The 14,960-nt window shown below is 28.9% G+C and overlaps 2 protein-coding genes across 2 annotated transcripts; both read right to left on the bottom strand.

Annotated features, from left to right (window-relative positions):
• Positions 1-81: 81 nt before the first annotated feature.
• On the bottom strand, positions 82-1,695 carry LOC8266938 (serine acetyltransferase 1, chloroplastic). The gene has a single exon (XM_002522677.4). It carries the CDS (start codon positions 1,532-1,534, stop codon positions 344-346), a length of 1,191 nt encoding a protein of 396 aa, XP_002522723.1. The 5' UTR covers positions 1,535-1,695; the 3' UTR covers positions 82-343.
• A 7,975-nt stretch (positions 1,696-9,670) lies between these two features.
• LOC8266939 (30S ribosomal protein S10, chloroplastic) lies at positions 9,671-13,001 on the bottom strand. The gene is made up of 4 exons (XM_002522678.4): positions 12,656-13,001; positions 12,156-12,215; positions 10,894-11,224; positions 9,671-9,972 (listed from the first exon to the last, which is right to left on the bottom strand). The coding sequence occupies exons 1-3, from the start codon at positions 12,908-12,910 to the stop codon at positions 10,913-10,915; spliced, it is 627 nt and encodes a 208-aa protein (XP_002522724.1). The 5' UTR covers positions 12,911-13,001; the 3' UTR covers positions 9,671-9,972; positions 10,894-10,912.
• Between the last annotated feature and the right edge of the window lie 1,959 nt (positions 13,002-14,960).

Here is a 14,960-nt window from a genome sequence, read left to right as displayed (position 1 = left end):
ATATGTTTGAACAATACATTATGCATGCCAGCAACTTCTATTCAGAAACAAAGAGAGAAAGAAAAGATGCACAAAGAAAAGTAACCAGAAAAGAAAATTTGCAATAAAATTGAGTAACAGCATCATTATTTTGATTAAAATCATACTTCCCCAACACATATTATGTAGCATTACTTTCTCAGGGTAAGATATGTCACTAGCTAAGATTAGAAAAGAGGTTGCCCTGTTTGTTGATAAGAGAACTTCAGTTCTCAATTATAACATAAATAAATACTCTCTCCAAAATCCCATATACCACATAGTAACCAAAAATTTTTCAGGTAGGAAAATGCCCTTTTCCCTTTTAAATAACATAATCAGACCACTCGTGTATATGTGAAGTATGATCCATTGTAAAACTTGGAATCTTATCAAGCTTAGTTGGATTTTCTTTCCCTCCAATCAATCTAGCAGGATTTCCAACTGCAGTAGTCCTGGCTGGAACATCCTTCAGCACCACTGAACATGCTCCAATCTTTGCCCCATCACCAATCTTAATGTTACCCAAAATACAAGTTCCAGCCCCAATCAAAACCCCATCGCCAATCTTTGGATGCCTGTCACCACTAGTCTTTCCTGTTCCACCTAGTGTAACATTATGCAGAATTGACACATTATTCCCAATCACAGCAGTCTCTCCCACAACTACTCCTGTAGCATGATCAAGTAATATCCCTTGCCCAATTTTAGCTCCTGGATGTATATCAACTGCAAATGCTTCGGATACTCTGTTTTGTATCAATATAGCCAAAACCGTCCTGCCTTGTGTCCACAATTTATGTGCTATTCTATGCGCTTGGCAAGAAAGGAAACCTTTAAAATTCAAGAAACAGTGAACATAACTTATGCAAGCTGGATCTCTTTCTTTAACAGCTCTCAAATCTGCCTTTACAGAATCAATTATATCTTGATTCTCTTCAAGGACTCCAATAAAGATGTCAAAAAGAGTGCTAGTGGGAAGGCTCGAGTTACTTAGCTTTATAGCTAGATGATTTGCCAAAGCCCTTTCCAGTGATGCCTGGGAAAGAATTGATGTGAAATAGTAGCTAGATAAAATTGGTTCTTGGTCAACATCTAATCTTGCTTCTTCTTGCATTTTAAGCCATGGATCTTCTTTAGCCTCAATTTCTTGATCCTGATCTCGGTCTTCAAGAACTGGACGTGTATGCAGAGTTTTAATGTGATTCTTGGAAACGGGTATGCAAGAAACATGATCGGAGAAACTGGGTCGACAATAATTTTTCACATACTTGCTGAAAGAATTGTCATGGTGATGATCAGTTTGAGACTGTGGCCTGTTTGGATCGCGAGAAAGTTTAGAGGTATCTGTTCTTGGAGTGTCGACACAAGCAGCCATAGAAGAAATGCTATAGAGATGGTTGGATAGAGGGAGAATCGAAGAAGAAACTTGTGGAGATAAGAAAGGCTTGTGGAGAGAAGAGAAAGGAGGAGAAAAGGCCTTATATAGAGAAGGAGCTGCGGCCAGAACTTTCATGGAAAATATATTTAGAGTTTTCTCGGGAAAGATTTTTAGTGGCTAATGAAAGAAGATAAAAGAGATAATTGACTTGATCACGTAATCTTGTGGATCTGCTGCTTGTGGATTGTTAACGAGGCACTGGCACACACATAAATTTAAAGAGTGTCAAAGCTTTGGTGTTCAAATCTCGCACACAATTCTTGCTCATGAAATTTTCTTTTTCTGATTTAATCAAAAAAGAAAAAAGAAATCGACAATATCACAAATGTCTATGAAGAATAAGACAAAGAAACTGTACATCTACTGTGCATGGCGCAAATTAATAATTTAAAACAGTCTGTATTTCTCTTTGGAGGACTGAAAGAAGCCCGGGAAAATTCCATTTTGTCATTTTTATGAATAATCATAAATGTTAATTATAATCATGAATAAGAATATATTAAATTCAAATACATCAATAATTAAATTATTTTTAATTATAAATGGGAGAAAATAGATTCGTATTATTGTACATATTTCTTTTTTATATATATAAAAATTTGTATCACACTGTTTATATATGTAAGAGATTTATGATAGAGTTCAAATAATTCAATATAAATTCTTATAATTATAAAAATTGAAGATAAATATATATAATATCTTTAATTTTATTTTATTGATATAAATATTATATTAATATATTTTATTGATAAATATATAATATATTTTTATTATCATTAATATAATTATTACCATTTAATATTATATATTATATACTAATTTATTAAATAATTTATATAAATTTTATATATTTATAATGTTTTGAAAATAATAACTTAAATTTTAAAATATTTAACACAATAATACAAAAAATATTTAAAAAATATTTTTAATTAAATGTTAGTATTATATAGAATTATACTATCAATATCCTTCACATGACTATGTTTTGAGACTAAAAATTATTGTATAATCAAACATTAATTTATTAACTAGTATAATGTGAAAATATATTATTTATAATGTTATGTTTTAGAATTAGAAAGTTAAAAAATATTTTATTAATTAAAATAATATTAAAAATATAATTAACATATGTTTCTTGAATTAGTATTATTATTTAATTAGTATACAATTTAATTTTGAGAGAAAAGGAAACAAAAAGAAGATCTTCCGGTGCTGAATATAATATTCCAACCTTTTTTGACAAGCCACAGCCACAGAGATTATGACGTTAGTGATGACGCGTCCAAAGATAGTTAAATAACCAAAAATTTGACTGTGAACCCGTGACATTTGAATTTCAATAGCAGTCAGTGGACTCTGCATTTAGCAACAAGTTCAATGACCGTTGACGGCCGTTATGTAATCGATTACGTCTTTAATAGTTAAGGCACTCCCACCTTAAGAAACGCATATGATAATCTCATTATTGTTTTCAATGTTTATTTTATAAATTAAATTATTTAGCAATTTAAAAATATTATTTTCTAATTGGCTTAATTTAAATAATTGGCTGTTAGGCTCAAATCAGTTTTATTTTTTAATTTTTTTATTGATTTAGTATTATTATTATAAAACTGTAGCATCCCAGTATATAATTATTCTCTTGATTTCAAAATAATATGTTTTGCTATGAGCTGATCTGAAATCTAAATTGAACTGAAATTAGAATTGGTTAAAATCAGAATCAAAATTAATTAATTTCAAAATCGGTTCGAATCGAAATAAAACCAAAGGGATTGGTTCGGGATCGAGTCCTTTTTACTTAGCACTAAAACATCTTATAACGTTATTCATAAATTTTTAATATATATATATTCAAATCCTTTCTCTCTCTAAATTTACTCTTTATAATTATTTATTATCTAGAGTTATATCTCTCTAAAAAATGATTATCTCTTTCTTAAATTACTATATATATATACAATTTTTTTTATATAATTTTCTCATTTAAATTCTTTTAACATTATCTTATTTTTAATATTTTTTATATATTTTACTTTCGATGATATTATTTAACTTTTTAAATATTTTTTTACTATTAAAATCGGTCGGAATTGGAACCAGTTTGGAATATCGTTTTAGACGGTTCAAGATCCGATTCTATATACTATTGGAACGACTGGTTCACCAACTGTGGCCAAGCCTACAAAATAAGCTTTATCTTTGTAAAATAATTTGTTTCAAATTAAATGTGATTTTAAGAAACTAATAAAGCATTAATGACATTTTTTTCAACTTTACTTATATCTTTATAAGTAAAATATTAATGGAATGGAGAGAAAAAGAAATATAATGAGGTGAGAGATAAAATTTATGATAATTTAGAGTGTATTAATAAAAAGATAATTTAATCAAATTACATTATCTTTTACTATAATTGAAACTATTTAGCTAGTTTTATAATTTTTATATAATAACTTTAAATGATATTTATTTTGAAATAAAGATAATATTAAGTAGAGAATAAAGTGACTCCTCTCGTAATGGAGTTCGAGATGCCGCATTTTAGCTGTCAATTTGCCATCAAAATTCAGCCTTTTGGATCCAACAAGTGACTTTTGAGTGACTGGTTATATTCTTAGTACAACAAAAATGGTCGATTAACTTTAATTAGAGATATCTCTACTGTTTTTACTTAAAAATAAATGATTTAAACTCTTAAAAGAAAATAGGCAATGATTTTATATATTATATACTTTTTAACTTTGGGCATCATTAGTGGCACAAATTGTAGGGATGATATTCAGTTATTCGAAATTTGTAGGGAACCACACAGAGTGAGTCCATGCCATACCATTGTTGGTAGGACCAGTTATTCTTTACTGTCCCTTTCAGGACTTTGTCCACGACCGACAGCCAGTTTTGCCTCTTCAAATTGCTCAATCACACCATTGAGGTACTCCTCTAGTCCAAGCTACAAGAACTTAGATTCAAAAATTTCTAGAAGAGACGGTTTTTGAGTTATTTATACCTTTTATAAAAACACCCTAATTACATTTTAGTTGAATTTCTTTCATTTAGTTTTAAATTTGGTGTTGCGGTTACGGGCTTAATCCATTTCAAATTAGCTACAGTTTTAGTGTCTAATTTTATTAAGAAATGATAATCAAGTGGTTAAATTTTCAAAACTAACAATTAAGTAATGGCAGTCTTTAAAAAAATAATAAAATAGTATTTTTAGCATGTCATACAATATAAATATCAATATAAATTTTTTATGGTAAATAAGATAAAAAATAATAGACATGATGTGTTGTAAAAATAATAAAATGATAAATTTATCTATCATATACAAACGTGTTTAAGAAGAATTAAGATTATTAAACAAAGAAAATTATATAAATTAAAATTTACTATAAAATTATATCACTAATAAATTCACTTTAATTTTTAATCTGTTTAATAATTTTTATTTGAAAGTCTCTTGCTAAAATATCACTTTGTTACTTTCTTACATATTATCACAACTCAATTATAAAATTTAAAAATTAATTATTTAATTACCACTTTTTAACAAAATCGTATACTAAAAATATAATATTATCCAATGCGAAAACAATATATATATTGGGCACCGTGAGCAGCGGGGGAGACACGGCGCAGGTGGGTTGGCATTGGCTCCACCACAGTCAATGTTTTTAATATATTTTTTTGTAAAGAAATATAATAACATATTTTTTTTTATTGAAAAAGCCAGTAAGCTATTTCTGTATATTTATCATAAAAACAAATACTTTTATAACGTAAATTAAATGTGAAATAGAATTAAATATTTTTAAAAAATTCCACAATAATAACTTAAATTTCACTCTTAACTTAAAGAAAAAGTCTAAATATCCAATATATAACTATAATATATATTTAATGATATTTTTTAGTTTATTCAATAGGAGTTGATTTTTCTAACGCAATAATATAATATTTTCTTATTTTTTAAGAAACAAAAAGAAAAGTATTTATGTATGGATTAAGTTTTCTATGGTATTATTTTACAAGTGAAGTGTTCGATTGACTCAATTATTAGTGGAATTGCAGATTTCCTTTTCCAGCCATCCAACGGTCCCAAATCAAATTTCCTTTCTCTTTCTTCTTCTTTAGACAGTCTGCTCATCTTCAAGGACGCTCTCGTTAGGGCTACCCACAAACAGTATTGATACTTAGAGTAAAATGTTAGGAAAGGGCTAAGCATACGGATTTCTTTTTGGTATCAAAGATCAAACTCTAGCAAGGGAATAAGTTAGGTTTCACATTTTCTTTCCAAATTTCCTTTGGCATTCCCTTCACTCCACACACACGTCAATTGAGAATTTACCACTTTCATTTTAATGGAGTTTACATTATATATAGGACATGATTTTATCTCAACTACATAAGAAAATATCATATTAGTTTCATTTTACAAAGGAACTGATAAAACTCATCTTGCAGAGGTTATAAAGTAGTCATCTCTCTATATTCATTATAACGATAACAACATACTTAATATGAAAGAGGAAATTTAAATTTTGGCCATTTTAATTAAATTTTAATAATTTTCTTTGTTACCTTATTTAAAATAAAGTAATGATTTTATTTTATATAAATACTATAATTATATATTAAATCTCATCCATTAAAATTTATATCTTAAAGTACTTGCAACTTGTTGAATTTTTTCACAATTTTGTTTTCACTACACTATTATAATTAAAAATCTCATAATCACCTACGTTTTTCATAAATTGAAATAATTTTTATCGCACAGTTAATATCTTTATGTTGTCGCAGAGTTAAGGAGTATCTAATAAAATGGAGACGATTAAGGGAAAAAGAGATGAACCGAAAGAAAGAGAAGATTTACGCGAATTCAAGTATAAGATTGGAGCCTTCTTAAAGTCCAGTTGCATAGTTATGCATAATGTTAGTCTTATACTTTTCTCTTGTAAGTCATCCCAGTACTTATACTAAGGATACATATTAAATTATTCCGGTGTATTGATTATAAATATCATAAATAAAAAAAATTAACCCAAATTATATTCAATCTACATATTTCTTATATTATTTGTAGCTAAGTTCTCCATAATTTTGCAATATATTCTTATTTGCACATGACAAATTTACTGCAAAAACGATGATCGGCTTATTGGGTAATTCTTGACAAGCAATATAAAGTCCCAAATGAAGCCGGGCGGGTGACATTTTTTTATATTACTCACATGAATTCTCAAATGAATCCAAACAATAGTCATTTCTTATCCTTTTTCTTTAGAAAAGTATGTTCAATTTGTATTTATAAAGCAAGATTCGAGTCAATGAGGTGCGCTGGTCATAAAAAATTCTTAGATCAATAATTGAGTGTTCAAAATAACAATCTAATTGTGAAAAACAAAAGAAGAAGAAGAAGAAGAAGAAGAAGAATTTTCTTTTAAAATGTAGATAATGGAGCACACACTTTTTGATGATGTAAGTGCTTCCATAGGAGCCATCAGTTGTTGTCTTTCCGTAAAGATGCCACTGGAAGTTCTTGTCTTTGTCAGACCATCAAAATACTCTTTTTCTTTTTTCTTTTATTATTTTTTCCATAATCAGTTTTCTAAGTTAGTGAAAGCTGAACAAAGATCTTCGTCTAATCATCTCCTGGATCATTATTGCAACTTATAGAAAGAGAATACCGTTCAAAAATCTGTCCATCTATCGGTGGAAATAAAATAACAACGCCCTTTTTTAATTTAATTAATGTTAAAAATTTTAAGATAATATTTTATTGTTTAAAAAAATTCCGGTCAATAGATTCTAAATTAATTCTAAACTAGTTGTCTATCCATGCGCGCTGCATTATCTTTATTATTATTTCAATTATAAAATTAAATTTATAAAATATAATTTAATTAATTGTTTAATATTTTATATTGATTTATAATAATTTTAATAATAATAGCAAACTAACTGTTTTAAATAACTTTAATTCTTTTAAATTTTTTTTATATTATTGCATTAATAAAATATTTATTTATTAATTTTATTTTTAAATTAATACTATCGATAAATTATTTTTAAAATTTTTATTTATTAACTCTAATATTATATAAATTAATACTATCAATATAGTTGATATTATTATTCTTTTAAAACTAAAAATAGATTTATTAGTAAAATATAATATTTAAAAAATTATTTTTTATAATTAGAATGATTATCTAATTAAAAACTAATTTTTTAGATAAAATAATATTAAAATATAAATTAATATATGCTATATGTTAGAATAATCATTATCTAATTAAAAAATTAATTTATTAATAATATATTTTTTTTAAAATTAGAATGAGTGTTTAATTTAGAATATAACTTATTAATTAATAAATTAATAAAAAACTATAAAATCAGAATTTTATGTGCCAAAAACAGTACACATGTCAAAATAAAAATTTTACTTGTCAAAAATTAAAAACACGTATAAAAAAAAATTTAAATTTTAAAAATTAATATATATAAAAATACATAATTACTAAAAAAAAGAAAAACCTATCCCTTTAATTGTTCAGCTCTCCCATACTTATAATACAAACGTGCCTGTTGTAGACGCAGGGATTTATCTAAATAAATATTACTAATAATATAAAATTTCAATTATCGAATAATTGAATATCTGTATATAATATGTTGCTTACTCCTAAAATAGTCGTATCTTATCCGTAGAATAATAAAAATTGCAGATGTTAAATCATAATCGACAGAACAACTTTTTCTTTTTTTAATCCCTTTAATAAGACACTGAATATTGTTATCCACACAGATTCCTCTAATAAGACATTGAATATGCTGTGGGATATTCCGTGATATCATCTCTCCCTATTCAGTGGCTTTATAGAAAACAATACAAAAGAAATAGTTCAACTTCGTATTTATTTCTTCATTTACAATGGCAAAGACAAAAATGGTAACCTTATATCTTTGAGAAAGCTTTGCTAATTGTTTCTCAGATTTGCAATGCAGCAAGGATTGAATTTCAACCTATTTTTTTTTAAATGCTTCTGTGAAGTCGTTTCTTTTTATGTTAATAATAATTTTGAGCCATCAGCGAGTTTAATATATATTTTTAATCGAATTGAGCTTGAATTCCATTATAAAGGCACGAGTCTCTGTTAGAATAAATAAAACCGAGTCTGATCTTGTTAATCTTTGGCTCGGCTCGGCTCGGCTCGGTTCGATTGCAATTCTAGTCAGAAGAATACTTTGACTATACTTATCTAATTTAAAAAGTAAAAGCATTGTCATTTGAGAAAAAAGAATCTTCACTTCAAATCATTTTGTGAGTTATAATAGTTTATAGTAGAATGAGCCGATGGATGATTCATCAAATAATTTATGGTATATTGGACCTCCATTTAATAAAACAAAACTATACTTATTATACTTTCATGTTGATTATGAAAAGGGTAATCGTATCGTTACAATACTACTAATAGTAGAGTGCAAGAGTTCAAATTTTAACATCCATCTTTTCTGAAAAGCTTATTCTTTTAGAGGAAAAGACTGCTATTCTTGGCCTACTTATCTGTAATGTTGGATGAGGAGCTGAAAGTCTGAAAATTTCAAAAGGGGTGAGATCAAGGGTCTACCAGAGACGCAGCCGACAACAAAATCAATCCACTTTTCACTAGTCACTACATCATTTGCTGAGAATGGAAACAATTTGCCATAGCAACCAATGGCGAGGACTGGCCTCGGTAAGCACTTCTGTAACATCAAGAGAGCGATTTATAGTTGAACAGTAGGGCCATCAAGTTACAAGTAGCAATCAATCCATAGGTCTAGATTGATTGCCCTTTTAAGAGGTGGGTGCTTTATCAGTGAATACGGTAGTCTAATAATTGATACATTTGGATGTGTAAGCCTAGCCTCTTCTAGCTGACTTGAACCCACTAGAATGGGTTGGTTCTGTGGTACAGCCCATAGTGTAACTTGTACCAACTGCGACTGAGGGTAATCTCATACATAGAGCATAAAGCATAAAGCTAGCCATTCTAAGACCAATAGTTACTGCCTCCGTAAGTTGCTTTCCAGGCTCAAATTATGAGATCCAACCTCTAATTCCATGGAGCCAGTTAATGAAAAATATACAACATTGAAATGGAAGGGCTTCCTTCTAGCATGGCATTCCATTCATGATTTATAGAATCATCTGCAATTTGAGAATTTCATTCCTCAAGAGTCTTGCATCAAAGCTGATGCTAATCATAACATAATGAACATTCAAAAAGAAGCTCTCTATTCCTATTTTTCACTTCTAAAATCTGATCAGCGTAACTGAATTTTTTTTACACAGCATTTCTTACAATTCATCCGACCAAGAGTAGTATAGAAACAAAAACCCTTGTAAGAAAGGTATAACAAGTCTGCCAATCTGGTTTGAGTAGCAACTTCCCCAATCTTGAATGGATTAGTTCCCTTAGCACGCCTTTCTTGGAAAAATGCAACAGCTAACATGACAACATTCATGTATAAGACTTGCAAAATATAGGAAAGAAAAAAAATCACAAAGAAAAATAATATGCTCCATAACAATTCATTTATTTTATACGACTTGCCAAAAGAATACCAAATAGAAAGCAATTATAGCTTCTAACCTCAATGAGAATATGAAGTCAAATCATTGCTTTCCAATGTGATCAAATTGAATAGAAAATCTCAGAACAAGAGAGTCCAAAAATCCAAGACTTTAGAGGGAGGAATGCACAAGGAAGCGCATCCAGTAGACTAGATGTGATGTTAATTAAAATGAACTCAAAATAAGTTAAAAAATAGAGACAATAGACGCTAATTTGCATGGAGACAAGCATTATTATTTGGTATATATGGGGAAAGTAGGGAGAGGAAGTAGAAACTCATTTAGCTTTTCTTTGGATTGCATGATGAAAATTTCTTAGGAGGTACGCAACCAGACTTCTCTCACTGCAGAGAAAGGAAGTAACTTAGGGGGGAGATGGTAAGTTGCACTTCCCAAGTTCAGCGAGTCTTTGTTGACCAACTTGCCCTCAACTTTAATATTAAAAAACAATAATAAATTTTTAAGAAGCTATTTTCTTCTAATATTTAGTTAAAATAAAAGTCAATTTTGTAACATTCTCAATTTTCTAGAATATAAAATAATTTCAATTCACTGTAGACTGTAGTTAGGCTGATTAAAACCCTTTCAAAACGATAACGGATACCATTCTTTCAGACCAAGTACATATAATTAGTGATGCTAAACACCTGAAACACCCATAGAAAATGAGAAGAAAGTTTCTGTTTTGTGAAATATTTTGTATATAATAGCATTTTATTCTTCCTAAAAAAGAATTCTATAGAGGGGAAATAAGCTAAGATATAGAGCAGCTTAAAAACTTCAAGAAGTTTACCTAGCTTAGTGTTACTTCTTCAGAGCTTGACCTCCACATCAACCCCAGCAGGAAGGTCCAGTTGCATCAATGAATCTATTGTCTGGGCAGTCGGGTAGAGAATATCAATTAGGCGTTGGTGGGTTCTGATCTCAAAATGGAATCTTGCATCCTTGTGCACATGAGGGGATTTTAGAACACAGTAGATACGCTTCTTTGTTGGTAAGGGCACAGGACCCATGGTCTTCGCATTGGTATTTCTAGCAGCATCCATTATCTGCTTGCAGGAGTCCTCAATCAGGGGCACCCAGTAAGATCTAAGCTTAATTCTGATTTTTTGCTTTGGTGCCAGCTAAGAACAGAAACATCAAGAGAAATAAAAAGGTGTGCTTGACTCAAATATTTTTAGAAACCAAATACACAGTAAGATACTCATATGATTATTTAGAAAAGAAGGTAATTTCATTATAACATTATGCAGTTCTCTTGTAAGGATGCTACATCATCCAATGATAGTCTAGCATCAGACTGAATTCTACTAAGTCCTATATTTCTTCCTAACAGTGTGGCTTATCAAAGTGAAGCCTCTACCTGGGCAAGTATGCTGCCTCAAAAAGAGGAACTAGAGCTAAGATTAGAAAAGGTGTTCTTATTTTCAAATGAAGTATTAGGTAGTAGGAGAGTTTCAGGTATAAGATAGCTTTTAAAATGAATTTCCTCTCCACATTTTTGGGTCATTTGATCTAATCTGACTCGTATAAAAAATAAATTGACTCTATTATGGCTTCAAGGAACTCATTATTCAAAGTAATTTTCCTATATGTTATAGTACATAAAACTTTCCCAAACTATCAGAACCACCTGAACATAAATTTCTAAGTTAAGTCCCAAACGGCAGTACAGAAGAGGCTTAAATAAGAAGACACTTCCTATCCTTAACAGAAAATGTATGTGTGAGACGAAACATTCCCATGAACAAAAAGCAGCACTGATGAAATTACAGAGAAGCTGAAAGAGTTACATTTGATTCACTTATACCAGGACTAAATTGAGAAATACACTAGAATCTTAGATTCCTGCTACTTTTATTCATTCAACTACACTGCAAATCGATTATCGAAAAAAAAAAAAAACTACACTGCAAATCCACAGAGAATGAATGGCACTTATACTAGGTCTATTAGCATCATATTATTTTCGTCAGCAGTCCCAAGTAAAACAGTTATATATACTTCACAATGTTCAATCTTTTATTTCCCTTCAATATATCAGAAGAACAATACCTTGTCTGCATCTGCAGCAATGCTGATTGATGGAGAACTGGAAGTCTCAGAATCTCCAATCTGCAACACATAAAAATAAAAGGATAGTGAACTAACAGAAGCTTATTTATATCTTTCCCCAAAAATTCTGGCAAACCAAACGGAACACTGGCACAAAATTAATTAAAAAAAAAAAAACTGTAACCAATAATAAAAGACAATACACAACTTAAAGGAGATCAAAACTCAACTTCATAAAGCTAAATGCTTTTGTTCCTGAATTTTTTTGTTATTTCATTTCTGCAAAGTTCAAAGTTAATTTCTTTTCAATCATCACTGCTTGTATATTGTAACCGAGGAATTAAATAAAAAAACAAAAAAGAAAAAACCACAAACTTACAAACCGAAAGACTCAAATCTTATCTAAATTTAAACCAGAAAGTAACATTTCTATACGAAATTCGCTCACATTTCCTCAGCAACCAAAGAAAGAACAAGCGAGAAAAGAAATGGAAACAGACCTGAAAACTATCAGAGTCAGGTTCATCAGTAGTTTCTAGAGGTGGGTCCAGAGTTGCTTGAGAATCCAAAGTCTCAGGAGCGGCACAAAGCCTGCTTGTTGAAGTTGAGAGTTTTAGGGTACTACTAAAAGAATTGGCTTGTAAAGACAAAGAAGAACAAGAAAAGAGCTTTGTTGTTGTTGGTTTTGATGCAAAAGAAGGGGAAGTAGCGAGAGAAGGGATTAGTGTAGTAGTGATTGAAGAAGATATTGCCATTTTTTTTTCCACTTCTTGTTCTTGTGCAGCTTCTTTCGCTGTGAAGAACCTCTCTTAGCTTTTCTTGTTGAATTATCCAGTTATTTCCTTTTTTTTTAAAAAAAATTTAAGATGTAAGCACTTGGCAGCCCAGACCCTACTGGATTCTGTTTGAATGGGCCTGATCAGATGGGTTGAGCTTTATGAAAACTCTCATGGCCTAAAACCAATGGATTCAATAAAAACAAATAAATATGTGTTTCTGTTTTCTGAAATTATATCTTTTTAACTGTACCGTTTTCCTTAATACATTTATACGGTGCCTCTATTTCAAATTTACAATCTTTATCTTCTTCTTTTTCTTCTTTTTTTCTTTTTTACTCACTGTCTCCTACATTCCTCTTTCTCAATTCTCTTTGTCTTTCTTTATCTCTTCAAATCTTTGAATTTATCTAAGAAATTTCTTACAAATAAACCTTACTAATTTCATGAGCAAATTCCAGACTATCTTATATTGGACTGCATTGGATAAAGAGATTTAATATTAGAGAGACTTATCCATGATTCTGAGTTTAATATATATGTACTTTCTTTTAAATAACAGATTGATCCCAGTCTTCGTGCTGCACTTTTAGCAGGAAGAAAGATGGAGGAGGAGCAGTCCATGCACTATTCTCCACCTCTTAGAAATATCAAACTTACTATAGCCCCCCCACCCCCCACTATGCAAACTATCAGCAAAATTAAGCGTGCTTTGGCGTAGAAGAAGTGTTTAGAGAGAGAGAGAGAGAGAGAGAAGAGATGAGGCAAGTGTAAATAAAATGAGAGGAAGTATTGTATTGGGTTGAGCTTGTGATTTTAGATTTTATATTATAATGAATATAGATAAAATGTGAATAATTATGAGGATTGCTAAGAAGAGTAGAAAAGAAATTGAAAATGGTGATAATATGGAGGAATGTAGTGATTAGCAATTTGATTAATATAATTAGAATTCTTTTACAATTTAAAGGTTCTTTGATTCAAAAGTTTAATGCAACTAATAACTATTCAATGAAAAATATTTTAGTAAAAATTTAAAAAATAATAGTTGATAACTAATTTAGTGTCAATCAGTGCTGATTGTATTAACTCTATTTTAGATTTTTTTTTTCAACTAATAGCTGATTTGATTTTTATTTTTTCATTTTTTTGGATACTGTTATTCTTATTAAAAATTATTAATAGTGACTTCCTTTTAGTTGATTTCATAAAAGTAAATTTTTATATTTTATAATAAATAAATATTATTTTAAAATTATTTTTAATGGTTAAATAATCAAAAATTTATAATTAAGTATTTAAAATTAAGAATTTCTATTAGTAGAATTTAAATTTAAATTTATATTTTTAAAATATATTTTATTAATATTTTTAATAATAAATATAATGAAACTAAGAAAATTAACTATAATATTTTAAATTATTATAAGTTATTTTTATTAATTTGTATTATTAAATATAATATAATAAAATAAAATATATTTAACGGCAAACTATACTCTTAATGGTCCTTTAACATACTAATAGCAACTGCTAAATAAAATTTTATCAAACGATTTATCAGTCATCATCTACTAGCTACCAGCTGCATTAATTAGTCGAACCAAATAGGCTTTTAATTCTAAAAGATGTTTCTTATACTTAATGGTTAGCTAGCCGGCACTTTCTCGAATTTTTTTTAGACAAAATTCTTAATGCTATATTTGGTCAAACTCTATAATATAATTTATTTTTTTTGAGAAAAAAAAACATGAAATAATTTTAAACTTGCTTTAATAATCAACTAGTGTTAGTTTTAAGTAAGAAATACTTTTTATTTTAAGAAAAAAGTAAGAAAAATGTACATTTGTTGAAATTTTTGATTCACACTTCAACTATTTAGATTGTATTCACCGGTAGAAGTTGCCGATAAAATTGTATAAATAGAACGGCATACTTCTATATTGTAGAACTTATTGGGGAGGAAAGAACTCTTTTTTTTTTTTTTTTCTTTTTTCATGTTGGTTATAACAAAACTTAATAATAAACA

This window comes from Ricinus communis, chromosome 9 (genome assembly GCF_019578655.1).
Source record: "Ricinus communis isolate WT05 ecotype wild-type chromosome 9, ASM1957865v1, whole genome shotgun sequence".
In the NCBI taxonomy this organism is placed as follows: domain Eukaryota; kingdom Viridiplantae; phylum Streptophyta; class Magnoliopsida; order Malpighiales; family Euphorbiaceae; genus Ricinus; species Ricinus communis.
Note: the sequence above shows the minus strand (reverse complement) of the source record. Positions and strands in the feature narration are given on the sequence as shown.

What these genes read in the sequence shown, in the direction of transcription:
- LOC8266938 (XM_002522677.4), bottom strand. Translation starts at nt 1,534, where the DNA reads ATGAAAGTTCTGGCCGCAGCTCCTTCTCTATATAAGGCCTTTTCTCCT.
- LOC8266939 (XM_002522678.4), bottom strand. Translation starts at nt 12,910, where the DNA reads ATGGCAATATCTTCTTCAATCACTACTACACTAATCCCTTCTCTCGCT. An exon ending in CTGACTCTGATAGTTTTCAG is followed by an intron (nt 12,216 to 12,655) that starts GTCTGTTTCCAT and finishes TATGTGTTGCAG; the next exon opens with ATTGGAGATTCTGAGACTTC. An exon ending in TTGCTGCAGATGCAGACAAG is followed by an intron (nt 11,225 to 12,155) that starts GTATTGTTCTTC and finishes TTCTGTTCTTAG; the next exon opens with CTGGCACCAAAGCAAAAAAT.